A 27,714-nucleotide genomic window follows, 5' to 3' on the forward strand; every position below is an offset into this window, starting at 1 on the left:
CTTGGGGGATGAAGGGTCTGTAGATAGTTTGAGTCATGTCAAAAAGGTGATATTGGGTTCTTGAGAAACATTAAGGTAGACAAGTCTCCAGGGCCTGATGGGATATACCCCAGAATATTGAGACAGGCAAGGGAGGAAATTGCTGAGGCCTTGAGAGAAATCTTTATATCCTCACTGGCTAGTGGGGAGGTATAATGCCCTGTTTGTGAACACAAACATTGGTTTCTATGATTGCCTGTAGTTGTCTCTGCTTTGGAAGGAAACATGTCAGGAGATGGTGCCAATCTGTAATCTGTGGGCGGCACGGTAGCACAGTGGTTAGCACTGCTGCTTCACAGCTCCAGGGGCCTGGGTTTGATTCCTGGCTCGGGTCCCTGTGTGGCGTTTGCACATTCTCCTCGTGTCTGCGTGGGTTTCGTCTGGATGCTCCGGTTTCCTCCCAGTCCAAAGATGTGCGGGCTAGGTTGATTGGCCATGCTAAAATTGCCCCTTAGCATCCTGAGGTGCGTAAGTTAAAGGGATTAGGGGGTAAAGTATGTAGGGATATGGGGGGAGGGCCTGGGTGGGATTGTGGTCGGTGCAGACTCGATGGGTCGAAGGGCCTCTTTCTGCACTGTAGGACTTCTATGATTCTATGACAACTCGTCATTCACCTGAAGGAGCAAGACTCTGAAAGCTTGTGCTACCAAATAAACTTGTTGGATTTTATTGTGAGGCCCCCTACTGTGTAGGGGAGGTCTTAGAGGATTGAATGGCGGGGCAGGCTCGAAGGGCTAGATGGCCTACTCCTGCTCCGATTTCTTATGTTTTTATGATTGGTGAATAGCCAATGTTGTTCCTTTATTTCAGGAGGATAGTAAGAATAATCCAAGTAATTACAGGCCAGCGAGCCTTATATCAGTGGGAGGGGAATTACTGGAAAAGATTCCTGGAAACAGTATTTACTCCCACTTGGAAATAAGTGGACGTATTAGCAAGAGTACACATATATATAAATAAACGATTGAGGAAAATGTAACTGGTTTGAGTAGTAAGTTTGCGGATGACACAAAGGTTGATGGATTTGCGGATAGCGATGAGGGCCATCAGAGGATACAGCAGGAAATAGAACAGTTGGAGACTTGAGCAGCGAGACAGCAAATGGAGTTTAATCCAGACAAATGTGAGGTAATGCATTTTAGAACGTCGAATAAAGATAGGAAATATACAGTAAATGGCAGAATCCTTAAGAGTATTGATGGGCAGAGGGATCTGGGTGTACAGGTCACTGAAAGAGGCAATGCAGGTTGAGAAGGTAGTCAAGAAGGCATACGGCATGCTTGCCTTCATCGACCGGGGCACTGAGTTCAAAAATTGGCAAGTCATGTTGCGGCTTTATAGAACTTTAGTGAGGCCGCACTTGGAATATAGTGTTCAAGTCTGGTCACCACACTACCAGAAGGATGTGGAGGCTTTGCAGAGGGTACAGAAAAGATTTACCAGGATGTTACCTGGTATGGAGGGCATTAGCTATGAGAAGTTGGAGAAATTTCATTTGTTTTCACTGGAACAATGGAGGTTGAGGGGAGATCTGATAGAAGTCTACAAGAGCATGAAGGGCATGGACAGAGCGGATAGTCAGAAGCTTTTTCTCAGGGTGCAAGAGTCAATTACTAGAGAGCACAGGTTTAAGGTGCGAGGGGCAAGATTTAAAGGAGATGTACGAGGCAGAATTTTTCCTCCAAAGAGGGTGGTGGGTGCCTGGAACTCGCTGCTGGGGGAAGTCGTGGAAGCGGATACTGTCGTGGCTTTTAAGGAGTGCCTTGACAAATATGGGAATAGGATGGGAATAAGGGATATGGTCCCCAGAAGGGTAGGGGTTTTAATTCAGTCGGACAGCATGGTCACTGCAGGCTTGGAAGGCAGAAGGGCCTGTTCCTGTGCTGTAATTTTCTTTGTTGAAAACGTAACACCATCTCCTTAATTGTGAATTCAAAGCGCGCAGCAGTTACCTCCCAGTTTTACATTCACCTTTTTCCAAAGGAAACCAAGTAGAAAGCCACAAACCATTTAGTTTCCCATCTGTCAGCAGGAAATAGGATAGCAAGAGTTTTTATAAATATATAAAAAGGAAGAGGCTGGCGAGGGCGAATGTTGGTCCTTTAGAGGATGAGAAAGGGAACCTAGTGGTAGGGGATGGGGATATGGCTAAGGTATTGAATAACTTTTTTGTTTCTGTCTTCACGGAGGAGGACGTGAATAATTTGCCGGGTGCTAGCGATGGAAAGGTGGTAGGACTGGAGGGTCTTAATGACATTACTGTTACTAGAGAGGCGGTGCTCGACAGACTGGAGGGGCTGATTGTGGACAAGTCCCCAGGACCGGATGGAATGCATCCGAGGGTTCTGAAAGAAATGGCGGAGGTGATAGTGGATGCCTTGGTGGTTATTTTCCAGACATCGCTGGATTCCGGGGAAGTGCCGGATGATTGGAAAACGGCTAATGTTACGCCGTTGTTTAAGAAGGGTGCCAGGCAAAAGGCAGGGAATTATAGGCCGGTTAGTTTAACGTCTGTGGGAGTTAAAATGTTAGAATCTGTCATTTAAGGAGGAAATTGCGAGGCATCTTGAAGGGAATTGCTTGATAGAGCAGACGCAGCACGGTTTCATTAAAGGGAAGTCGTGTCTGACAAATTTACTGGAGTTCTATGAGGATGTGTCTAGGGCGGTGGATAGAGGAGAGCCGGTGGATGTGGTCTTTCTTGATTTTCAGAAGGCGTTTGACAAAGTACCTCACAAGAGGTTATTGCAGAAGGTCGAGGGACATGGAGTTGGGGGTAGAGTGTTAGCGTGGATAGAGGATTGGTTGTCAAATAGGAGGCAGAGAGTGGGGGTCAACGGGTGCTATTCGGATTGGCGGATGGTGACTAGTGGAGTGCCCCAGGGGTCGGTGCTGGGGCCTCAGCTATTTACCATTTATATAGATGATCTGGAGGAGGGAACCGAGTGTAGGGTGTCGAAATTTGCTGATGACAACAAGATTGGGGGAACGGCAAATTGTGCGGAGGGTGTGGAGAGTCTGCAGAAGGATCTAGATAAGCTGGGCGAATGGGCCAGGAAATGGCAAATGGAATTTAATGTTGGCAAGTGTGAGGTGGTCCACTTTGGTAGGAAGAATGGTAGGAAGGACTATTACTTACGGGGCAAAAACCTGCAGCAGGCGACGGTGCAGAGGGACCTTGGGGTCCTTGTGCATGAGTCGCAAAAACCCAGCTTGCAGGTGCAACAGGTGGTCAGGAAGGCGAATGGGATGCTGGCCTTCATAGCGAGGGGGATTGAATATAAAAGTAGGGAGGTCTTGCTGCAGCTGTATAGGGCATTGGTAAGGCCACAGCTGGAGTACTGTGTGCAGTTTTGGGCGCTGCACCTGCGCAGGGATGTTTTGGCCTTGGAGGGAGTGCAGAGGAGGTTTACTAGGCTGGTACCGGAGTTGAAGGGGTTGAGCTATGAGGAGAGGCTGAATAAACTGGGCTTGTACTCGTTAGAGTTTAGAAGAATGAGGGGAGATCTCATTGAGACGTATAAGATGATGAATGGGATGGATAGGATAGAGGTGGAGACTCTTCCCGCTCAAAAAAGACAGTAGGACTAGGGGGCACAGCCTCAAGATAAAAGGGGGGCGGTTTAGAACGGAGTTGAGGAGGAACTTCTTCACTCAAAGGGTGGTGAATCTCTGGAATTCTCTGCCCGTTGAAGTGGTGGAGGCTGCCTCGCTAAATATTTTTAAGATGTGGGTTGATGGGTTTGATAAGAGAGGGGATTAAGGGTTACGGGGAGAGGGCGGGAAAGTGGAACGAGCAGCGACAGATCAGCCATGATCTTATTGAATGGTGGGGCAGGCTCGAAGGGCTAGATGGCCTACTCCTGCTCCTATTTCTTATGTTCTTAAATCATAGAAGATGTTATTAAAGACATTGTAGCGGAGCATTTACATCAGTTCAAGGCGATCAGTGGTCTTTCTTGATTTTCAGAAGGCGTTTGACAAGGTACCTCACAAGAGGTTATTGCAGAAGGTAAGGGGACATGGAGTTGGGGGTAGGGTGTTCGCATGGATAGAGGATTGGCTGTCAAATAGGAGGCAGAGAGTGGGGGTCAACGGGTGCTATTCGGATTGGCGGTTGGTGACTAGTGGAGTGCCCCAGGGGTCGGTGCTGGGGCCTCAGCTATTTACCATTTATATAGATGATCTGGAGGAGGGAACCGAGTGTATGGTGTCGAAATTTGCTGATGACACCAAGATTGGTGGAATGGCAAATTGTGCAGAGGGTGTGGAGAGTCTGCAGAAGGATCTAGATAGGCTGGGCGAATTGGCCAGGAAATGGCAAATGGAATTTAAATGTTGGCAAGTGCGAGGTGGTCCACTTTGGTAGGAATAATTGTAGGAAGGGCTATTACTTACGTGGCGAAAAACTGCAGCAGGCGACGGTGCAGAGGGACCTCGGGGTCCTTGTGCATGAGTCGCAAAAACCCAGCTTGCAGGTGCAGCAGGTGGTCAGGAAGGCGAATGGGATGCTGGCCTTCATAGCGAGGGGGATTGAATATAAAAGTAGGGAGGTCTTGCTGCAGCTGTGTAGGGCATTGGTGAGGCCGCAGCTGGAGTACTGTGTGCAGTTTTGGTCGCTGTACTTACGCAAGGATATTTTGGCCTTGGAGGGAGTGCAGAGGAGGTTTACTAGGCTGCTCCCGGAGTTGAGGGGGTTGAACTACGAGGGGAGGCTGAATAAACTGGGTTTGTACTCGTTAGAGTTTAGAAGAATGAGGGGAGATCTCATTGAGACGTATAAGATGATGAATGGGATGGATAGGATAGAGGTGGAGAGACTCTTCCCGCTCAGAAAGGACAGTAGGACTAGGGGGCACAGCCTCAAGATAAAGGGGGGGCGGTTTAGAACGGAGTTGAGGAGGAACTTCTTCACTCAAAGGGTGGTGAATCTCTGGAATTCTCTGCCCGTTGAGGTGGTGGAGGCGGCCTCGCTAAATATTTTTAAGACGAGGGTTGATGGGTTTTTGATAAGCGAGGGGATTAAGGGTTATGGGGAGAGGGCGGGAATGTGGAATTGAGCCACGACAGGTCAGCCATGATCTTATTGAATGGCGGGGCAGGCTCAAAGGGCTAGATGGCCTACTCCTGCTCCTATTTCTTCTGTTCTTATGTAAAACAAGAAATCATGTTTAACCATTTTATTAGAGATTAGAGATCTTTGAAGAAGTAGCTTATATTGTGGATAAAGGGAAATCAATGGTACAGCACTTAGCTTCCAGGTAAGATGCCACATCAAAAGTTATTGTGGAAAATAAATGTGTAGTGATAACTGCCCTATTCTCATAACCCCACACATTTACCATGGCTAATCATCTAACCTATACATCTTAGGACACAAAGGGGTACTTTAGCATGGCAAATCCACCTAACCTCCACATTTTTGGACAGTGGGAAGAAACACAAGAAGCCAGAACAAAGCATTGCGCACACAGGGATAGAAGGTGCAAACTCCACACAGAATCATCCAAAGCCAGGAATTGAACCCAGGGTTCTGATGCTGCCATTATATAAAACAAGGTAGAAAAGTAAATTGCACAGAGGACATTAGTAGGTTACAAAAGGACGAAGGTTAAGTGAACGGGCAAAAATCTAGCAAATGGAGTATAATGTGCAGGTGGTGTAGTGGTTAGCACTGCTGCCTCAGCGTCAAAGACCTGGGTTCAATTCCCAGCTTCGGTCACTGTCTGTCTAGAGTGCACGTTCTCCTAGTCTCTGCATGGGGATTTCCTCCAGGGGCTCCAGTTCCCTCCCACAGTCAGAAGGACATGCAGGTTAGGTACATTGGCCATGTTAAATTCTCCCTTAGTGTACTCGAACAGACGCCTGAGTGTGGCGACTCGGGGATTTTCATATCCCCTAGTAATGTAACTTCATTACAGTGTTAATGTAAGCCGACTCATGATACTAATAAATAAACTTAAATGCAGGCACATGGAGCATCATAGAACCATACAATACAGAAGCAGCCCTTCGGCCCATCGTGTCCACACTGACATTAGAAACACCCTGAACTCCATCTCAGAGCCAGAATCAGAGGTTTACCGCATGGAAACAGGCCCTTCGGCTTAACTTAACCATGCCACCCTTTTTTTTAAAACCCCTAAGCTAATCCCAATTGCCCACATTTGGCCCATATCCCTCTATACCCATCATACTCATGTAACTACCTAAATGCTTTTTAAAAGATAAAACTGTACCCACCTCTACTAGTACCTCTGGCAGCTTGTTCCACTCACCACCCTCTGAAAAAAATTGCTCTTCAGGACACTTTTGCATCTCTCCCCTCTCACCTTAAACCTATACCCTCTACTTTCAGACTCCCCTACCTTTGCGCAAAGATATTGACTATCTACCTTGTCTATGTCCCTCATTATTTTATAGACTTCTATAAGATCACCCCTCAGCCTCCTACGCTCCAGAGAAGAGAGTCCAGTCTATCCAGCCTCTCCTTATAACTCAATCCATCAAGTCCCGGTAGCATCCTAGCAAATTTTTTCTGCACTCTTTCTAGTTTAATATTTTTTCTATAATATGGTGACCAGAATTGCACACAGTATTCCAAGTGTGGCCTTACCAATGTCTTGTACAACTTCAACAAGACGTCCCAACTCCTGTATTCAATGTTCTGACCAATGAAATCAAGCATGCCAAATGCCTTCCTCATCACTCTGTCCATCTGTGACTCCAATTTCAAGGAGCTATGAACCTGTACCCCTAGATCTCTTTCATCTGTAACTTTCCCCAATGCCCTAGCATTAACTGAGTGAGTCCTGCCCTGCTTCAATCTACCAAAATGTATCACCTTGTATTTATCTAAATTAAACTCCACCTGTCATTCATCAGCCCACTGGCCCAATTGATCAAGATCCCATTGCAAAAACTTCCTTCACTAGCCACCAATCTCGGTGTCATCTGCAAACTTACTAACCATGCTTCCTGTATTGTCATCCAAATTATTAATATAGCAACAGTGGACCCAGCACTGATCCCTGAGGCACACCACTGGACACAGGCCTCCAGTTCGAAAAACAACTCTCTACAACCACCCTCTGGCTTCTGTCAAGAAGCCAATTTCGTATCCATTTAGATACCTCACACTGGACCCCGTGAGATTTAACTTTATGCAACAACCTACCATGCGGTACCTTATCAAAAGCCTTGCTAAAGTCCATGTTGACAACATCAACTGCACTGCCCTCATCTACCTTCTTGGTTACCCCTTCAAAACAAAAATCAATCAAATTTGTGAGACATGATTTTACACTCACAAAGCTATGCTGACTATCCCTAATCAGTCCTTGCATTTCTAAATGCCTGTAGATCGTGTCTCTCAAAATACCTTCTAATAATGTATGCACAACAAATGTAGTGACCTGTAGTTCCCAGGCTTTTCCCTGCAGCCCTTTTCAACAAAGTTACAACATTCGCCACTCTCCAATCTTCAGGCAACTCACCTGTGGCTGTCAATTTTGTCTCTCAAAAATACCTTCAAACAACTTATCTACCACTGATATGAGGCTCTTTGGTCTGTAGTTCCCAGGCTTTTCTCTGCAGCCCTTTTTAAACAAAGGCACATTTGCCACCCTCCAATCTTCAGGAACCTCATTCGATGATTCAAATCTCTCAGCTGGGGGGCTTGCAATTTCCTCCCTAGCTTCCAGGATACACCCCATCAGGCCCCAGGAATTTATCTACCTTGACGCACTGCAAGACTTCCAGCCCCTCTTTTCTCTGTAAGATGTATACTCCTCAAGACATCACTATTTTATCTCCCAAGTTCCCTAACATCCATGCTTTTCTCAACAGTAAAAACTGATTAGAAATATTCATTTTGGATCTCACCCATCTCTTGTGGATACACACATGGATGACTCTGTTGATCCTTTAGATGCCCTACTCTCTCCCTTGTTACTCTTTTACCCTTTATTTAATGGGATTGAGGGTTATAGATAGGCCTGGTAGGTAGGGATATGATCAGTGCAACTTGTGGGCCGAAGGGCCTGTTTGTGCTGTAGTGTTCTATGTATTTGTTGAAGCTGTTTGGATTCTCCTTTGCTGTATCTGTCCAAACATCATGTCCCCCTTTTGCCCTCCTGATTTCTCTCGTAACTCTACTCCTACACCCTCTATGCTCTTCAAGGGATTCACTTGATTGCAGCTGTCTATGAGTATCATGTGTCTCCTTCTTCTTGACCAGGGCCTCAATATCGAGTTATCCAGGGTTCACTACTTCGGCTAGCTTCGCCCTTCACTCTAAGAGAAATGTATTTACCCTGAACCTTGGTTAACACACTTTTGAAAGCATGTCATTTACCAGACATCCCTTTGCCTTCCCACAGGCTACCCCAATTAACTTTTGAAAATTCCTGCCAAAACTGGTCTTGCCCCAATCTAGAATTTTAACTTTTGGGCCAGACATATCATTCTCCATAGCTATCTTAAAACTAATAGAATTATGGTCACTAGTCCCAAAGTGATCCCTCACGAACACTTCTGTCACCTGCCCTTCCTTATTTCACAAGAGGAAGTCAAGTTTTGCCCCCTGTCCAGTCAGACCATCGACATACTTAATGAGAAATTTCTCTTGAATACACTCAACAAATTTCCTCTCCATCCAACGCTGCAATACTATGGCTTCCCAGTCCATGTTGGGAAAGTTAAAATCCCCTAGTATTACCACCCCATTTTTCTTGGAGCTATCTGTAATCGCCTTGCATATTTGTTCCTCAATTTCCTGCCGATTATTTTCGGGCTATAGTACAACGCTTTCAAAGTGATTTCCCCCTTATTTCTCAGTTCTACCCATATAGACTCAGTGACCAAACCCTCAGATATTTCCCCCTCAGAACGGCCATGATGCTTTCCCTACTAAGAAGTGCAACTCTCCCTCCTCTCTTACCTCCTGTTCTTTCTTTCATATGGCATCTGAATCCTGGAACATTGAACTGCCAGTCCTGTCCCTCCCTTAGCCATGTTTCAGTAATTGCTGTAATACCCAGTCCCACGTACACATCCATGCTGAGTTCATCTGCCTTGCCCATCAGGCTCTTGTACTGAAGTAAGTGCAGTTTAATCAGGGCTTCCCATGCTCTCTCTCTGCCTTGCTTCTGGGGTTACTGACACTGTCTTTACTACTTAATGTGCTCTCTTTAACTTCTGTGCTGTCCTCAACCTTCTCCTCTGTCTCCCTACTATGCAACCTCTACTCAATTTAAATGTTCAATCCCAGGCAGCATCCTGGTGAATCGCCTCTGCACTCCATGCAGTGCAATCACATCCTTCTGACACCAGAACTGCACACACACTACTCTAGCTGCGGCCTCACCAAAGTTCTATACAACTCCATCACAACCTCCCTACTTTTGTAATCTATGCCTCCATTGATAAAGACAAGTGCCCCATGTACCTTTTTCACTCCCCAACTAACATGCCCTTCCATCGTCAGACATCTGTGGCCAAACACATCAAGGTCCCTTTGTTCCACAGAGCTTCCTCATGTCCTACCATTCACTGACTACTTTCTTGTCAAGTTACTCCTTTCGAAGTGCATCATCTCACTTTTCTGGGTTAAATCTCATCTGCCACTTATCTGCCCATTTGATCATTCTGTCTGTATCTTGTAACCAAGATACTATGCCAAACTGTTAACCACCAACCTTTATGCCATCCACAAATTTACTAATCCTACCCCCCACATTTATATAAATGACACATAAATGATGTCAAGTAGTCATTCACTCTACCAATGTCCACAAGCTGCCCCCTTGGTCCCTAATAGTTATCCTCTTCCCATTGCTATACTTGGGATTTTCCCTACTTTTACCAGCCAGAGTTCTCTCATAGCCCCTCTTTGCTTTCCTAATTAATCTCCACCCTGCACTTTCTATTCCTCAGTAATGCCTCCACTGATTTGTTCCCCTTGTACTTTTTAAAAACCTTTCTCTTCCTTCTCATTGTATCCTGAATATCTCTGGTCATCCATGGCTCTGAGCTTGTTATTCCTTCCTATCGCTCTAGGGGGAGATGTTAGGCTTGCATCCTCCCCATTTCCTTTTTAAATGCCCCCTACTGCTCTTCTCTAGATTTTCTCATGAGTAGCTGTTCCCAGTCTACTTTAGCTAAATTGTGTCTTATTTGACTAAAATCCACTCTCCCCCAATCCAAAACATTTTTTTTGCAGTTTGTCTATTTCCTTGTCCATAACAGGCTTAAACTGTACCATGTTGTGATCACTATCCTTAAAACGTTCCCCCAGCATCAACTCAACCACCTACCTGGTTTCATGCCTCAGAATTAAGCTCCATTTGACGTCCCCTCTACTTTTATTGCAGTAACTGACTCCTTAACCAATAATGCAATGTCCCCTCCCGTCTCACCTAAAGATTCTATATCCCAGAATGTTGAGTTGCCAATCGAGTCTTTCCTTCAACAACGTTTCTGCAATGGTGACTATGTCACACTTCCACATGTCAATCATTGCCCTCAACTCATCCATTTGCCCGCAATACTCAGCATTAAAGTAGATGCTATCCAGTCTGGCCTTACTCCCTGGAAACTTAAGTCAGAATGCAGCTGTATTGTTTTGCTGTATGATTCCTAACTGCTAAAAGTCTATATCCCCCTCCCCGCTGTCAAATTAGTGGGGCTTCTCCCAACAGCACCAGCAAAACATCCTATAAGGATGCGAGTTTGATTCCATTTCAAATGCAGACCGTTCCGCTTGTACACGTCCCACCTTACCCAGAAATCTAAAACCCTCCCTCCTGCGTCATATCTTAAGCCACAGTATGAAGTCACACAACACCAAGTTAAAGTCCAACAGGTTTATTTGGTGTCACAAACTTTCAAAGTGCTGCTCTTTCTTCAGATGACTGGAGAGTTGGGCTTGCAAACAGGGCATATATAGAGACACACTCAATTACAAGTTAATGGTTGGAATGAGAGTCTTTACAGGTAATCAAATCTTTACAGATACAGACAGTGCGAGTGGAGAGAGGAATAAGCACAGATTAAAGAGGTGTGAATTGCCTCAGTTAGTGAGATTTTGCAAACCCAGACCAGATAGTGGGGGTTACAGATAGTGTGACATGAACCCAAGATCCCAGTTGAGGCCATCCTCATGCGTGCAGAACCCAGCTACCAGATTCTGCTTGGCGACTGAGTTGTCTTGTGTCTTGAAGGCTGCCTACCCAAAGATCAGAGGCTGAATGCCCTCGACTACTAAAGTGTTCCCCAATAGGAAGGGAACACTCCTGCCTGATGATCGTCAGTGGTGTCCATTCATTCATTTATTGTTGTAGTGTCTGCATGGTCTCGCCAACATACGTCTCCGGGCATCCTTTCCTGCAGCGTATCAGGTAGACAACACTGGCTGAGTCGCAAGACTATGTACTGTGTACCTGGTGGATGGTGTTCTCACATTTGGTGATGGCATTTGTGTCGATGATCCAGCACGTCTTGCTGTGGCAGGGTTGTGTGGTGTCATAGTCAGCGTGCTCCTGAAGACTGGGTAGTTTGCTGTGAACAATGGTTTGTTTGAGGTTGTACAATTGTTTGAAGGCAAAGAGTGGGGGTGTGGGGATGGCCTTGGGGAGATGTTTGTCTTCATCAATGACATGAAGGCTCAGAAGAAGATTCCTCAAGTCCCTTCAGCTGTAGTGACCACCTCTCAATGTGCTATCCACGATGCTCTCAGATTTGCAGATGCTCCAGTGTCCCCATCTGCCATTGCTCTAGCTCTGAAACTCAAGCTTCCAGGAGCTGCAGCTTGACATACTTCCTGCACACGTTGGCCCTGGGCACTAGAAATGTACCCAGCCTCCCTCATGGAGCAAGAGCAAACCACAGCTTCAAGCTCTCCTGCCAATACTAAACTCCAAGTTTCAAAATTTAAGATTTTTTTTAAAAAAATAAGGCAAATAATTCCCTACCCTTGTTTGAACAATGAGTTTCAATTTAGTATGGTTTGGAAATACAACAACCGCATCCATTGGTTCTCACGTCACTTTCTGACCTGTAACGTTTATGCCATGTTTTTGGGTCAGAGGAGGGGAGGGGAAACACTGATGCAGAGTTTTGGACTTAACCACTCCTTGACACCAGGTCTTTCTCTTTCCACTTTTTCGTAGATGTGACTGCAGCGACTTCTTCCAGAATGCTCCTCTCTGCTGGAGATTCAAACTCCACACAAGTGACCCAAGCTGGGAATCGCACCAGGTATTTACAATCTAGATTAATGACTTGGATACAGGGATAGCAGATACCACAGCCACATTTACAGATGACATCAAAATAAGTGAGACAGTAATAAGAAATTTACAAATTTAGGATACCTTGATCTTGGGTTAGGACATCGCTCGGCACAACATCGAGGGCCGAAGGGCCTGTACTGTACTGCACTGTTCTATAAATGGATATGGATAGGTGAAGTGATTGGGGCAAAATTTGGCAAAAGGAATTTAACCTGCGAAGCTATCCATTTTAGTAGGAAAAATATAAAGGCAAATTACCCAAATGAACATAAGAACCATAAGAAATAGGAGCAGGAGTAGGCCATCTAGCCCTTCGAGCCTGCCCTGCCATTCCATAAGATCATGGCTGATCTGTCACTGCTCAGTTCCACTTTCCCACCCTCTCCCCATAACCCTTAATCCCCTCTCTTATCAAAAACCCATCAACCCGCGTCTTAAAAATATTTAGCGAGGTTGCCTCCACCACTTCAACGGGCAGAGAATTCCAGAAATTCACCACCCTTTGAGTGAAGAAGTTCCTCCTCAACTCCGTTCTAAACCGCCCCCCTTTATCTTGAGGCTGTGCCCCCTAGTCCTACTGTCTTTTTTGAGCGGGAAGAGTCTCTCCACCTCTATCCTATCCATCCCATTCATCATCTTATACGTCTCAATGAGATCTCCCCTCATTCTTCTAAACTCTAACAAGTACAAACCCAGTTTATTCAGCCTCTCCTCGTAGTTCAACCCCCTCAACTCCGGGAGCAGCCTAGTAAACCTCCTCTGCACTCCCTCCAAGGCCAAAATATCTTTGCGCAGGTGCGGCGCCCAAAAATGCACACAGTACTCCAGCTGCGGCCTCACCAATGCCCTATACAGCTGCAGCAAGACCTCCCTACTTTTATATTCAATCCCCCTCGCTATGAAGGCCAGCATCCCATTCGCCTTCCTGACCACCTGCTGCACCTGCAAGCTGGGTTTTTGCGACTCATGCACAAGGACCCCAAGGTCCCTCTGCACCGTCGCCTGCTGCAGTTTTTCGCCACGTAAGTAATAGTCCTTCCTACCAAAGTGGACCACCTCACACTTGCCAACATTAAATTCCATTTGCCATTTCCTGGCCCATTCGCCCAGCCTATCTAGATCCTTCTGCAGACTCTCCACACCCTCCGCACAATTTGCCGTTCCCCCAATCTTGGTGTCATCAGCAAATTTCGACACCATACACTCGGTTCCCTCCTCCAGATCATCTATATAAATGGTAAAAAGCTGAGGCCCCAGCACCGACCCCTGGGGCACTCCACTAGTCACCATCCGCCAATCCGAATAGCACCCGTTGACCCCCACTCTCTGCCTCCTATTTGACAACCAATCCTCTATCCACGCTAACACCCTACCCCCAACTCCATGTCCCTCGACCTTCTGCAATAACCTCTTGAGGTACTTTGTCAAACGCCTTCTGAAAATCAAGAAAGACCACATCCACCGGCTCTCCTCTATCCACCGCCCTAGACGCATCCTCATAGAACTCCAGTAAATTTGTCAGACACGACTTCCCTTTAATGAAACCGTGCTGCGTCTGCTCTATCAAGCAATTCCCTTCAAGATGCCTCGCAATTTCCTCCTTAAATGACAGATTCTAACATTTTACCTCCCACAGACGTTAAACTAACCGGCCTATAATTCCCCGCCTTTTGCCTGGCACCCTTCTTTAACAATGGCGTAACATTAGCCGTTTTCCAATCATCCGGCACTTCCCCGGAATCCAGCGATGTCTGGAAAATAACCACCAAGGCATCCACTATCACCTCCGCCATTTCTTTCAGAACCCTCGGATGCATTCCATCCGGTCCTGGGGACTTGTCCACAATCAGCCCCTCCAGTCTGTCGAGCACCGCCTCTCCAGTAACAGTAATGTCATTAAGACCCTCCAGTCCTACCACCTTTCCATCGCTAACACCCGGCAAAGAAAATTCATTGTACTTCAGTGCAGAGCAACCTGGGTATCCATGTACACAAATGGCAGAAAACTGGTATGCAGGCGATAAAGGCAGCAAATGAAATCTTGGTCACAGAGGTTTGCAGCATGGAAACAGGCTGAACTTATCTATTCCAGCCTTTTTTGAAACCCCTAAATTAATCCCAATTGCCCACATTTGAACCATATCCCTCTATACCCATGTAACTATCTAAATGCTTTTTTAAAAAAGACAACATTGTACCCACCTCTATTACTACTACTAGCAGCTTGTTCCAGACACACTGAAAACAGTGGTATTTGTGAAAGGAAAAAAGTATAAAAGTTGTAAAGTGCTGCTGCAACTATACAAAGCATTAATGAGACGTAGTCAGAATCGTGTGTATAGTTTTGGCCCCTTACTTAAGGGAGGATGTAGCTGCACTGGGAGTGGTTCAGAGGAGACTCACGAGATTGATTCGAGACGAGGGGTTTGTCTTATGAAGAGATATTGAGCAGTTCAGGACTATACTGCCTGGAGTTTAGAAGAATGAGGGGAGGTCTAATTGATTTGTACATAATGATAAGGTGGATTGACAAAGATATGGAGAGGATGTTTCCTCTTGTAGAACAATAGGTCTGTCGTTTTAGGATAAGGGGGAGCAGATTTAAAATCAGAGATGAAGAGGAATTACTTGTCTGAGTGGTGAGTCTGTGAAATTCACCAGCCCAGAGTGCGGTGGATGCTCAAACACTCAATAAATTTAAGGAAGTGGAAGACAGATTTTTAAGTTTTAAGAGTTTGAGGTGCTATGGTGAACCGGCAGGAGTTACATAGAACATAGAACACTACAGCACAAACAGGCCCTTCGGCCCACGAGTTGCACCGATCACATCAACACCTACCAACCTACAGACCTATCTATAACCCTCAATCTCATTAAACCCCATATACTCATCCAGAAGTCTTTGAAAAGACCCCAGCGAGTTCGCCTCCACCACCACTGACGGCAGCCGATTCCATTCACTCACCACCCTCTGAGTGAAAAACTTACCCCTAACATCACTTCTGAACTTCCCTCCTTGCACCTTAAATCTGTGTCCTCTCGTAGCAACCATTTCAACCCGGGGAAATAGCCTCTGAGAATCCACCCTATCTATTCCTCTCAACATCTTGTAAACTTCTATCAGGTCGCCTCTCAACCTTCATCTCTCCAGGGAAAAGAGTCCCAGCTCCCTCAACCTAACTTCATAAGGCATGCCTCCCAGTCCAGGCAACATCCTTGTAAATCTCCTCTGTACCCTCTCAATAGCTTCTACATCTTTCCTATAGTGAGGCGACCAGAACTGCACACAATACTCCAAATGAGGTCTGACAAGGGTCTTATAAAGTTGCAGCATTACCTCCCGACTCCTAAACTCAATCCCTCGATTAATGAAGGCCAGTACACCATACGCCTTCTTGACCACCTCCTCCACCTGCGAGGCCGATTTAAGAGTCCTGTGGACCCGGACCCCTAGATCCTTCTGCTCTTCAACACTACTCAGACTTCTGCCCTTGATAGTGTACTCGTTCATCCCGTTGGTTCTGCCAAAATGGACGACTACACATTTATCCGCGTTGAAGTCCATCTGCCACTTCTCCGCCCAGTCCTGCATCCTATCTATGTCCTGCTGCAACTTTTTCCATCCTTCCAAGTTACAGCCAAGATGAGATCAACTATGTCATACTGAAAGGCAGAGCAGTTTGAGGGGCCGAGTTCCTAGCTATGATTATGTGGCAGCTGCACGCATTGTAATCTTTTTCTATAATTTTGTGGGTTGTTCCAAGTCAGCAGATATGTGGAGGAGTGATGTTTGCAGAGATAGCAAGTCAAGGAAGTGGTGTTGAGAGAAGCGTTCCAGTAACGTTCCACATGATCAAATTCAGCTGGGTGTCAACTGTGTGTTAGAGATGACCTTGGCCAAATACGGGTGCAGTATTCTGCTACTGAGAGTGAGAGTGCTGAGGTTCAGAGAGAGTGGTGCGAGTAGCATCCCTACATTGCCAAACTGGATGTCTCAATCAAGTTGCTTCTGGAATTGACCTTGGTTGTAGTGGTGGCGACATGGTGGCACAGTGGTTAACACTGCTGCCTCACAGCAACAGAGACCAGGGTTCAATTCCCGTCTTGGCCACCATCAGTGCAGAGTCTGCATGGGTTTCCTCCCACAGTCCGAAGGATGTGCTAGTTAGGTGCTAAATTCTTCCTCAGTGCACCTGAGCAGATGCTAAAGTGTTGCAACTGGGGATTTACAGTAACTACATTGCAGTGTTAATGTAAGCCGACTTGTGACACTATTAAATAAACTTTAAACATTAAGTTGTTTTTAGGTGTTCCTGGAAGGTCAGTGTCCTATCTAGGGTCACTCTGCAGTATATTGGAGTTTGGGTAGTGCATTAACCTGTAGCCATTTATTTGGATGTTGAGCTCTTTATTGGTTTTTGCATTGTGAAGATGGAATAAGTTGGAGACAGTTTCTGCAGGGTTTGGCTTGAATCACCCCATGTTGTGGTATTGTTCAAATTTGGACAAGTCCTCGTTTAGGGTCTAGTCCAAGCAGGGCAGATATCAACATATGAATTTTTGGGAGGCATTTTCTTGATTGTGTACACAGATTGAACAGGGGTGGAGCCATGCCGAGCCCTGGGGAGCCCACTGGTTTGCCCCCCCCCATTTACTGTTTGCCTATCCAATGTGAACCTTTGATTGTTCATACCAGCTTGTCGATGCCAAAAGCTTAGGGATATGCACTGAAGGATGGAGAGTTCAAGGATTTCTCTCCAAACAAGCACAGTCAAGTACTCCCCATCACAGCAGGCAAACATTGGCAGGACAATGTCTGAAGGGAAAAATTATAGAGCAGAGATAAGAGATGTCATTGCAAAAGGATCAACCCAGCAATCTGGTAGCACAGAGTGCTGAAGCAGTCAGAATTACGAAGGCCAAGGAGGCTTATACATAGATAAGGAAAGTCGACACATTTCAAGAGAACATCATCCTGTAAGGAAGAGATGAAGGTCATGTAGAAATCAAACATGATCATCCAATGTCTGCACAGAGACCAGGTCATTAGCTATAAGCTTTCAAATAACCAGAAGCTTGGGCTGGCTACAGAGTCACCTTGCCTTGTTCATGGCAATCAAGAGTCGACTTGCCAACCAATTGCTCTCCTCTGTTCCTTCTCCCCATCCCAGTGGCCATGGTACACATTGTTCTAACAGTTTTAAATATGACATGGTCATTGTTCTTGACTGATGCCTGGAATAAGTGGGTTGTGTTACAAGGCTCAGACGAATTGAGCAACCTAATTCTGGGTCTGTGGTGGTGCTACTGAGCCATTCTTGATGATGCACATTGAAGTCCCCCTGCCAGAGCACATTCTGCCACCCTCAGTGCTTCCTTCAAGTTGTGTTAAACATGGAGGAGTACTGATGGAACAGCAAAAGGGAGATGGGTACATGGGTAATCTACAGAATGTTTCCTTGTCCATGTTTGACCTAATGATACCATGAGGCGTCATGGGATCCAAAGTCAATATTTAGGACTCCCAGGGCAACTCCCTTTTGACTGCATACCACTGCCATCACTCCTGCTTTGAATAATGATGGTAGTGTCTGGGATATTATTTGTAAGGTACGATTCTGTCAGCATGACAATATCAGGCTGTTGCTTGGCTAGTTTGCAAGACAGATCTCTCAGTTTTGGCACAAATTCCCAGATGTCACCAAAGACATTGCAGGTTCGATAGGGCTATGTTTGCTGTTGTCATTTCTGGAGCTTAGGCTGATGCTGGATGGTTAGTCCAGTTTCATTCCTTTTTGTTTCCTTTGCATACGAAGTTGAATACAACTGAACATCCACGTTTGTGGTTCTGAAGCCACATGTAGGCCAGACCAGCCATGGATAGCACGTTTCCTTCCCTGTGACAGTGATCCATTTGGGTTTTATGACAATCATTTATGGTCAATAGACGTAATTCCGGATGTTTTACTGCATTTAAATTTCACCATCTACCATGGTGGGATTTAAACCCAGGCCCCCAGGACATTATCCTGGGTCACTGGATTGCTAGTTCAGCAGTAGTATCAGTGACAAGTGCAAGGCAAAAGCTTCAGCACTATGAATCTTACTGAAAAGGACAATCAGGCACTGAGTTGAAGCAATTGGTGCCTCTGTTTAAACTAAAGATGTACTGAATCAATTTCTAATGCTTTATTTCATGCAAACTTGTGCATGAGTCGCAAAAACCCAGCTTGCAGGTGCAGCAGGTGGTCAGGAAGGCGAATGGGATGCTGGCCTTCATAGCGAGGGGGATTGAATATAAAAGTAGGGAGGTCTTGCTGCAGCTGTATAGGGCATTGGTGAGGCCGCAGCTGGAGTACTGTGTGCAGTTTTGGGCGCCGCACCTGCGCAAAGATATTTTGGCCTTGGAGGGAGTGCAGAGGTGGTTTACTAGGCTGCTCCCGGAGTTGAGGGGGTTGAACTACGAGGAGAGGCTGAATAAACTGGGCTTGTACTCGTTAGTTTAGAAGAATGAGGGGAGATCTCATTGAGACGTATAAGATGATGAATGGGATGGATAGGATAGAGGTGGAGAGACTCTTCCCGCTCAAAAAAGACAGTAGGACTAGGGGGCACAGCCTCAAGATAAAAGGGGGGCGGTTTAGAACGGAGTTGAGGAGGAACTTCTTCACTCAAAGGGTGGTGAATCTCTGGAATTCTCTGCCCGTTGAAGTGGTGGAGGCTGCCTCGCTAAATATTTTTAAGACGCGGGTTGATGGGTTTTTGATAAGAGGGGATTAAGGGTTATGGGGAGAAAGCAGGAAAGTGGAACGAGCAGCGACAGATCAGCCATGATCTTATTGAATGGCGGGGCAGGCTCGAAGGGCTAGATGGCCTACTCCTGCTCCTATTTCTTACGTTCTTATGTAAACTTTATATTTAAAACCATAGTTGTAGCTAGCCTACCAAAAACTTTCAATATCACCAGCAGTTACACAGCACCAAGCTGCAGCAGCACAAGTGGCTGCTTTTATTGCCATTCAGAAAGCGTACACATCTTATCAAAAGATCAGAAGGAACGGAATAAGCATGAATGGTCCTGTTCTGCATTGCAACATTTCTATCAATTCTGACAAGAGAATTATGGTCATCATTGCATTGACAGCTACAGATGGAGGGTGGCAAATGTTGAGCCTTTGTTTAAGAAGGGCTGCAGGGAAAACCCTGGGAACTACAGGCCTGTGTGCCTAATGTTTGTAGTGGGTAAGATGTTAAAAGGCAGGATTTATTCAGTTAATGATAGGGCATTTGGGAGCGTTACAGAACAAAGACCCAGGAATACATGTTCATAGCTCCTTAAAAGTGGAATCACAGGTGGACGGAGTGGTGAAGGCAGCGTTCGGCATGCTTGGATTCATCAGTCAGAACAGTGAATACAAGAGCTGGGGCGTCTTATTGAAGTTGTACAAGACATTGACAAGGCCACACTTTTGTGAATATTGTGTGTAGTTCTGGTCATCCTATTATAGAAAGGATATTATTAAACTAGAAAGAGTGCAGAAAAGATTTACAAGGATGCTACCAGGACTTGATGGATTGAGTTATATGGAGAGGCTGAATAGACTGGAGCGTAGGAGGCTGAGGGGTGACCTTATAGAGGTCTATAAAATAATGAGGGGCATAGACAAGGTAGATAGTCAATATCTTTTCCCAAATGAAGGGGAGTCTAAAACTAGACGGCATAGGTTTAAGGTGAAAAGGGAGAGATACAAAAGTGTCCAGAGGGGCAATTTTTTCAGAGAATGTTGAGTGCCTGGAACAATGGGATGGATAGGATAGAGGTGGAAAGACTCTTCCCGCTCAAAAAAGACAGTAGGACTAGGGGGCACAGCCTCAAGATAAAGGGGGGGCGGTTCAGAACGGAGTTGAGGAGGAACTTCTTCACTCAAAGGGTGGTGAGTCTCTGGAATTCTCTGCCCGTTGAAGTGGTGGAGGCTGCCTCGCTAAATATTTTTAAGAAGCGGGTTGATGGGTTTTTGATAAGAGGGGATTAAGGGTTATGGGGAGAGGGCGGGAAAGTGGAACTGAGCCACGACAGATCAGCCATGATCTTGTTGAATGGCGGGGCAGGCTCGAAGGGCCAGATGGCCTACTCCTGCTCCTATTTCTTATGTTCTTATGTTCTTATGTAATCTGCCAGAGATAGTGGTAGAGACAGGTACAATTTTGTCTTTTAAAAAGCATTTAGATAGTTACATGGGTACGATGGGTATAGAGGGATGTGGGCCAAATGCGGGCAATTGGGAATCGCTTAGGGGTTTTAAAAACAATTGGCAGCATGGACAAATTGGGCTGAAGGGTCTGTTTCCATGCTGTAAACCTCTATGACTCCATGTATTCTGAGAGATAGGATTTGCAGGTGCTGAGTCCACTGTTATTTGTCATTTATATTAATGGTTTAGGTGAAGGTGAGAGGGCATGGGATCCGAGGGCCTTTGGCCTTGTGGATCAAGAACTGGCTTGCCTGCAGAAGGCAGAGAGTGGTTGTGGATGGGTCTTTTTCTGAATGGAGGTCAGTCACCAGTGGAGTGCCCCAGGGATCTGTTCTAGGACCCTTGCTGTTTGTCATTTTTATAAATGACCTGGATGAGGAAGTGGAAGGATGGGTAAGTAAGTTCGCTGATGACACGAAGGTCAGTGGTGTTGTGGATGGTCTGGAAGGATGGCAAAAGTTGCAGCAGGACATAAATAGGATGCAGGACAGGGCGGAGAAGTGGCAGATGGACTTCAACGCGGATAAATGCGTAGTCGTCCATTTTGGCAGAACCAATGGGATGAACGAGTACACTATCAAGGGCAGGAGTCTTGGTAGTGTTGAGGAGCAGAAGGATCTTGGGGTCCGGGTCCACAGGACTCTTAAATCGGCCTCGCAGGTGGAAGAGGTGGTCAAGAAGGCGTATGGTGTACTGGCCTTCATTAATCGAGGGATTGAGTTTAGGAGTCGGGAGGTAATGCTGCAACTTTATAAGACCCTTGTCAGGCCTCATTTGGAGTACTGTGCACAGTTCTGGTCGCCTCACTATAGGAAAGACGTAGAAGCTATTGAAAGGGTACAGAGGAGATTTACAAGGATGTTGCCTGGACTGGGAGGCATGCCTTATGAAGTTAGGTTGAGGGAACTGGGTCTCTTTTCCCTGGAGAGACGTAGGTTGAGAGGCAACCTGATAGAGGTTTATAAAATGTTGAGAGGAATAAATAGGGTGGATTCTCAGAGGCTATTTCCCCGGGTTGAAATGGTCACTACGAGAGGACACAGGTTTAAGGTGCGGGGAGGAAAGTACAGAAGTGATGTTAGGGGTAAGTTTTTCACTCAGAGGGTGGTGAGTGAATGGAATCAGCTGCCGTCAGTGGTGGTGGAGGCGAACTCGCTGGGGTCTTTTAAAAGACTTCTGGATGAGTATATGGGGTTTTATGGGATTGGGGGTTATAGATAGGAGTTGATGTGATCGGCGCAACTCGTGGGCCGAAGGGCCTGTTTGTGCTGTAGTGTTCTATGTTCTATTTGGATGAAAGTTTAGGGGGCATGGTTAGTAAGTTTGCAGATGGCACCATGACTGTGGGCAGTGAAAGTTATCTAGGATTGCAATGGGATCTTGATCAATTGGGCCAGTGGGCTGATGAATGGCAGGCAGAGTTTGAATTGGATAAATGCAAGGTGATGTATTTTGATAGATCAAACCACAGCAGAACTTACTCAGGTAACAGTAGGGCGTAGGGGAGAGTTGCAGAACAAAGAGATCTAAGGGTACATGTTCTTAGCTCCTTGAAAGCAGAGACACAGGTGGACAGAGTGGTGAAGAAAGCATTCGGCATACTTGGTTTCATCAGTCAGAACATTGAATACAGGAGTTGGGACATCTCGTTGAAGCTGGACAACAAAGAACAGCACAGCTCAGGAATAGGCCCTTTGGCCCTCCAAGTCGACTCAGGTGCCTCGCGAATCTAATATTTTCTTGCCTCCATATTGTCTACATACTTCTATTCCCTGCCTATTCATGTGCCCATTCCAATGCCTTTTGAACATTGTTGTAGAATCTGCTTCCACCACCTTCTCTGGCAACACATTTGAGGCATTCAGCATTCTTGTGTGAAAAACTTGCCCCTCACCTCAAATTTTTCCCCTCTCATTTTCAATCTATGTCCCCAGTAACTGACCCTTTGACCCTGGGAAAAAGAATCTGACTATAATCTCTATCCAAGCCTATCAACTTTGTAAACCTCCATCAGGTTCTCCCCTCATCCTTTGACTCTCCAATGAAAACAATCAAAGTTTGTTTAATTTTTCTTCATAGTCCATATCCTCCAAACCAGGCAGCATCCTGGTAAATCTTTTCTGTACCCTTTCCAATGCACAACATCTTTCTGGTAGTGTGGCAACCAGAATTGTACACAATAGTCCAAATGCAGCCTAAGCAAAGTTTTACACAGCTGCGACATGATTTTCCAATTCCTATACTCAACACTCTGACCGAAGAAGGGCAGCACCTGCCTTGCCACCTTCAGGGAACTGTGGATCTGCACACCAAGATCCCTCTATATGAAAATATCTCTAAAGGCTCTGCCATTTACTGAATACTTTCTTTCTACAGTCAACCTTCCAAGTTGCATCACCTCACATTTGTCCAGATTAAATTTCATTTGCCATCTTTCAGCCCAGGTCTCCAGCCAATTTATATCTTGCTGTATCTTCTGACAATCCTCCTCACTATCCACTACTATCCCAATTTTATCATCTGCAAACTTACTAATCAGACCACCCTACATTTTTCTCCAAATCATTTATATACATTACAAGAGGCTCCAGTACTGATCCTTGTGGAACATGGCTTGTCACAGACCTCCAGTTAGAAAAGCCTCTGCGACTCTCTTTCTTTGCCCAAAGAAATTTTGTACCCATCTTACCAACTCACCTTAGATTCCATACAATTTCACCATTTGTATCAGCCTGCCATGAGGATCCTTATCGAAGGCTTTACTGAAGTCCATGTAAACAACGACTGCCCTGCCCAATTTTTTTCCTCACTTCCTCAAAGAACTCAATCAAGTCTGAGAGACATGACCTCCCCTTCACGAAACCATGCTGCCTATTGCCAATAAGCCTATTCTCTTCCAGATGCGAGTACATCCAGTCCCTAAGGATCTTCTCCAATAATTTCCCCACCACTGATACAAGGTTCACAAGCCTGTAATTTCCCAGATTGTCTCTTCTACCCTTAAACAGAAGAGCAATGATAGCTACTCTCCAATTCTCTGGTACCTCATCTGTGGCTAAAGAGGATGTAAAGATTTTGGCCAAGGTCTCAGCCATTTCTTCCCTCGTGTCTCTCTCTCTATTCTGGGATAGACCCTATCTGGCTACAAAACATTGGTAAGGCCACATTTGGAATACTGTGTACTGTTCTGATCATCCTATTACATAAAGAATATTATTAAACTAGAAAGAGTGTGGAAAAAATTTTACTGGGATGCTTTCAGGACTTGATGGTTTGAGTTATAAGGAGAGGCTGGATAGACTGGGACATTTTTCCTCTGGAGCAGAGGAGGCTTAGGGGTGATCTTATATAGGTCTATAAAATAACGAGGGGCAGAGATCATGTCGAGGGTCAATATCTCTTCCCAAAGATAGGGGTGTCTAAAACTAACAGGCATAGGTTTAAGGTAAGACGGGAGCAATACAGAAGGGTCCAGAGGGGCAATTTTTTCACAGAAAGAGTGGTGAGTATCTGGAACAAGCTGCCAGAGATAGTAGTAGAGGCAGGTACAATTTTGTGTTTTAAAAACCATTTAGACAGTTACATGAGTAAAACTGGTATAGAAAGATATGGGCCAAATGTGGGCAATTAGGGTTCACTTAATGTTAACAATTGGACAGTTTGGACAAGTCAGGCCAAAGGGTGTGTTTCCATGCTGTAAACCTCTATGATTCTAATGGTCTTGTTAAAAAAAAAGCCAGCTCACGTCAACAAAATTAAACTGGTTCTCGGAGTAATGATTTGGAAGCTCCACTTGCCATGTCAGACAACGAAAAAGCCCAGAGCTATACTGATCTCACAGGACTGCTTACAAGTTACCGATGTTTCCATTCAAGATTAATTTCTATCTTGTACTGGCCGCAGCACAGAAAGTTTATCAGAAACAGTTGCACGATTCCACTACATGGCCCATTCTCAATCAGAGAAGCAATACTGCTAATGACTGAAATCATGAGAATGGACCGCATTTCCAGGGCAATGTCAGGCTCCATCCACATCAGCAACTGAATCTCTGTGCTAATGAACAAAAAAATACAAGTAGACCCCACTTCCCCCAAACCCACGGAGCAACTAACACCCTCAGCACCCCTCCCCCACAGGCACCTCCACATTCAGTCCACAAACTTCTGCTTGTTTGACAATTATTTCAAGTCATTTTATGTACAGTTAATGTTTAATGCCAAATGCATGCAATGTTTAGAATCAGCTGGTTTCTGTAAAAAAGCCCGAGATATCAATTAGAAAATCTTTTTTGAAAAACTTACCAGCATCATCTGCAATGTGGGGCTTCCCAGGGGTTCCAGCATCTGTTGAATTAAACATAAGAACATAAGAAATAGGAGCAGGAGTAGGCCATCTGGCCCTTCGAGCCTGCCCCGCCATTCAATAAGATCATGGCTGATCTGTCGTGGCTCAGTTCCACTTTCCCGCCCTCTCCCCATAACCCTTAATCCCCTCTCTTATCAAAAACCCATCAACCCGCTTCTTAAAAATATTTAGCGAGGCAGCCTCCACCACTTCAACGGGCAGAGAATTCCAGAGATTCACCACCCTTTGAGTGAAGAAGTTCCTCCTCAACTCCGTTCTGAACCGCCCCCCCTTTATCTTGAGGCTGTGCCCTCTAGTCCTACTGTCTTTTTTGAGCGGGAAGAGTCTTTCCACCTCTATCCTATCCATCCCATTCATCATCTTATACGTCTCAATGAGATCTCCCCTCATTCTTCTAAACTCTAACGAGTACAAGCCTAGTTTATTCAGCCTCTCCTCATAGCTCAACCCCCTCAACTCCGGTATCAGCCTAGTAAACCTCCTCTGCACTCCCTCCAAGGCCAGGATCACAACACAGATCACAAGTGGAGTGAATGCTCATTACTACATGTACACATTGATCCTTTCCCAGCTGAGCTCAGCATACACTACAGCCTCAGTGGACTGGTTCCAATTTCTCATTAGATTCCCAGAGAGGAAGTTTCCAACAGAAGCCCTTCAACACTAAATACCTTCAACAAATCACCTTTGAATTTGCAAACTTGTAACTCTATTTAAACTGAATTAGGTCAATCCCTTTACACCCCCAGCACCCACTAACATCTCCCTCAGGGCACTCCATCCCACTTCACTTCCCTCCTCAAACTCCCACCCCCTCAGCCACAGACCCCTCCTATACCACAGCTCCAAAACCATTCTCCCCCCCACCCAACATCCATTCCCTCCACCTCCCTCTTCCCCTTCCCCCCCCCCACCGACCCCCTCATTCTCTTCCCCTTCCCCCCCCCACCGACCCCCTCATTCTCTTCCCCTTCCCCCCCCCCACCGACCCCCTCATTCTCTTCCCCTTCCCCCCCCCCCACCGACCCCCTCATTCTCTTCCCCTTCCACCCCCCCCACCGACCCCCTCATTCTCTTCCCCTTCCCCCCCCCCACCGACCCCCTCATTCTCTTCCCCTTCCCCCCCCCCCCACCGACCCCCTCATTCTCTTCCCCTTCCCCCCCCCCACCGACCCCCTCATTCTCTTCCCCTTCCCCCCCCCCCACCGACCCCCTCATTCTCTTCCCCTTCCCCCCCCCCCACCGACCCCCTCATTCTCTTCCCCTTCCCCCCCCCCACCGACCCCCTCATTCTCTTCCCCTTCCCCCCCCCCCACCGACCCCCTCATTCTCTTCCCTTCCCCCCCCCCGTATTCTCCGCCCAGATACTCCGAATCCCCTCCCTCCCGGCCTTACTTTCCCCTTTTCGGGGGAAGCACAGGAGGATCCGGCCCGCTCTGTGCTGCTTTCCACCACCAGGGGTTGGGAGCGAGAGCTGGAGTGCGGCTGCACTCGAGGCGCAGGCTGCGGCCGCCTGGCTGGGCCTAGGCCGCGCGGTGAGGCGGGTGGAAGTGGGGGGGGAGGTGGTTTACGGCCGCGCTCTCTCAGTCTCGGTACCGATCTCTCCCTGTCTCTCTCAGTCAGGCTGTGTGTGTGTATTTTTTTATATATATATAATGTCTCTCTGTACCTGAGGGAAGCCTGTGAGAGACGCCATCCACTCGCCGCCGCCGCCCGGTTCGCCGCTCTCGCGAGAAGTCCCTCCCGCCGCTCGGTCACGTGGGACGGAGCCCCGCCCCCGTCGCCATTTTGTGGGGAGAACAACAACAACAACAACAACTGGACCTGTCACTAATCCAAGGCTCTCCTCCACAGGCTGCAGTCCCAATCCCTCCGTGTCCGGGCAGGATCTGCCACCACCACATTGTAACCTACTGCAGGTACCGAGTATAGCCAGCCCATCCCACACACACTTACAGCCCACTGAAGAAAAGGGACAGCATTTACAACTGAACCTTTCATTGTTGTTTTTTACAAAAATAAATTGTTAACATTTCTATAAAAACAAATCACTGCGGAAGCTGGAATCTGAAACCAAAAGAGAAAATGCTGGAAAACCTCAGCTTTGACAAAGGGTCATCGGGACTGGAAAGATCAGCTCTCTCCTGACAGATGCTGCCAGACCCGCTGAGATTTTCCAGCATTTCCTCTTTTGGCATTAGCATTTCTCTCTGTATTAAATTTAATCTGCCTGACAGTCTCTTCAAATTCTACACCATTCCTCACCACCACATTCTCCGGTTTTCTTTCACTGATAATCCTAGAAACATACAGCCCATGGGGTCTGCACTGACACCTGATTCTGAAATTGTGTCCTGCACACCCATTTAATTACATCCTTAGTAGGGAAAAGAACTATCTGGACCAAATTAAGCACGAACTGGCCTGACTTGGTGTTTTATGGCTCAAGTGGATTTTAATGGTAACCAGCAGTTAAATGTGGCACTGCTCCTGGACTCTTCAGGGCGGCATGGTGGTTAGCACTGCTACTTCACAGTGCCAGGGACCCGGCTTGGGTCACTGACTGTGGAGTTTGCACATTCCCCCCATGTCTGTGTGGGTTTCCTGCGGGTGCTCCAGTTTCCTCCCACACTCTGAAAACACACACTGTTTAGGTTAATTGGTCATGATAAATACTTCCTCAGCCACTGGAGTGTGCCGACTTAGGGAATTTCACAGTAACTTCACTGCAGTGTTAATGTAAGCCTACTTGTGACACTAGT

The 27,714-nt window shown here is 46.3% G+C and overlaps 1 protein-coding gene across 2 annotated transcripts in view; it reads right to left on the reverse strand.

Moving 5' to 3' along the window:
- The window catches only part of LOC145359597 (poly(U)-binding-splicing factor PUF60-like), a 105,449-nt gene extending 78,758 nt beyond the window's left edge, over window positions 1-26,691 (reverse strand). For both annotated transcript variants that reach the window (XM_080214299.1, XM_080214290.1), the window contains exons 1-2: window positions 26,622-26,691; window positions 24,889-24,930 (exon numbers count right to left, since the gene is read on the reverse strand). In XM_080214299.1, coding sequence (XP_080070425.1) covers window positions 24,889-24,930; window positions 26,622-26,648 — 69 coding nt within the window. In that variant the 5' untranslated portion in view covers window positions 26,649-26,691. The remainder of the gene's footprint in view (window positions 1-24,888; window positions 24,931-26,621) is intronic.
- Window positions 26,692-27,714: the final 1,023 nt, after the last annotated feature.

This window comes from Carcharhinus amblyrhynchos, chromosome 2 (assembly GCF_965287045.1).
Source record: "Carcharhinus amblyrhynchos chromosome 2, sCarAmb.v2.hapA, whole genome shotgun sequence".
In the NCBI taxonomy this organism is placed as follows: domain Eukaryota; kingdom Metazoa; phylum Chordata; class Chondrichthyes; order Carcharhiniformes; family Carcharhinidae; genus Carcharhinus; species Carcharhinus amblyrhynchos.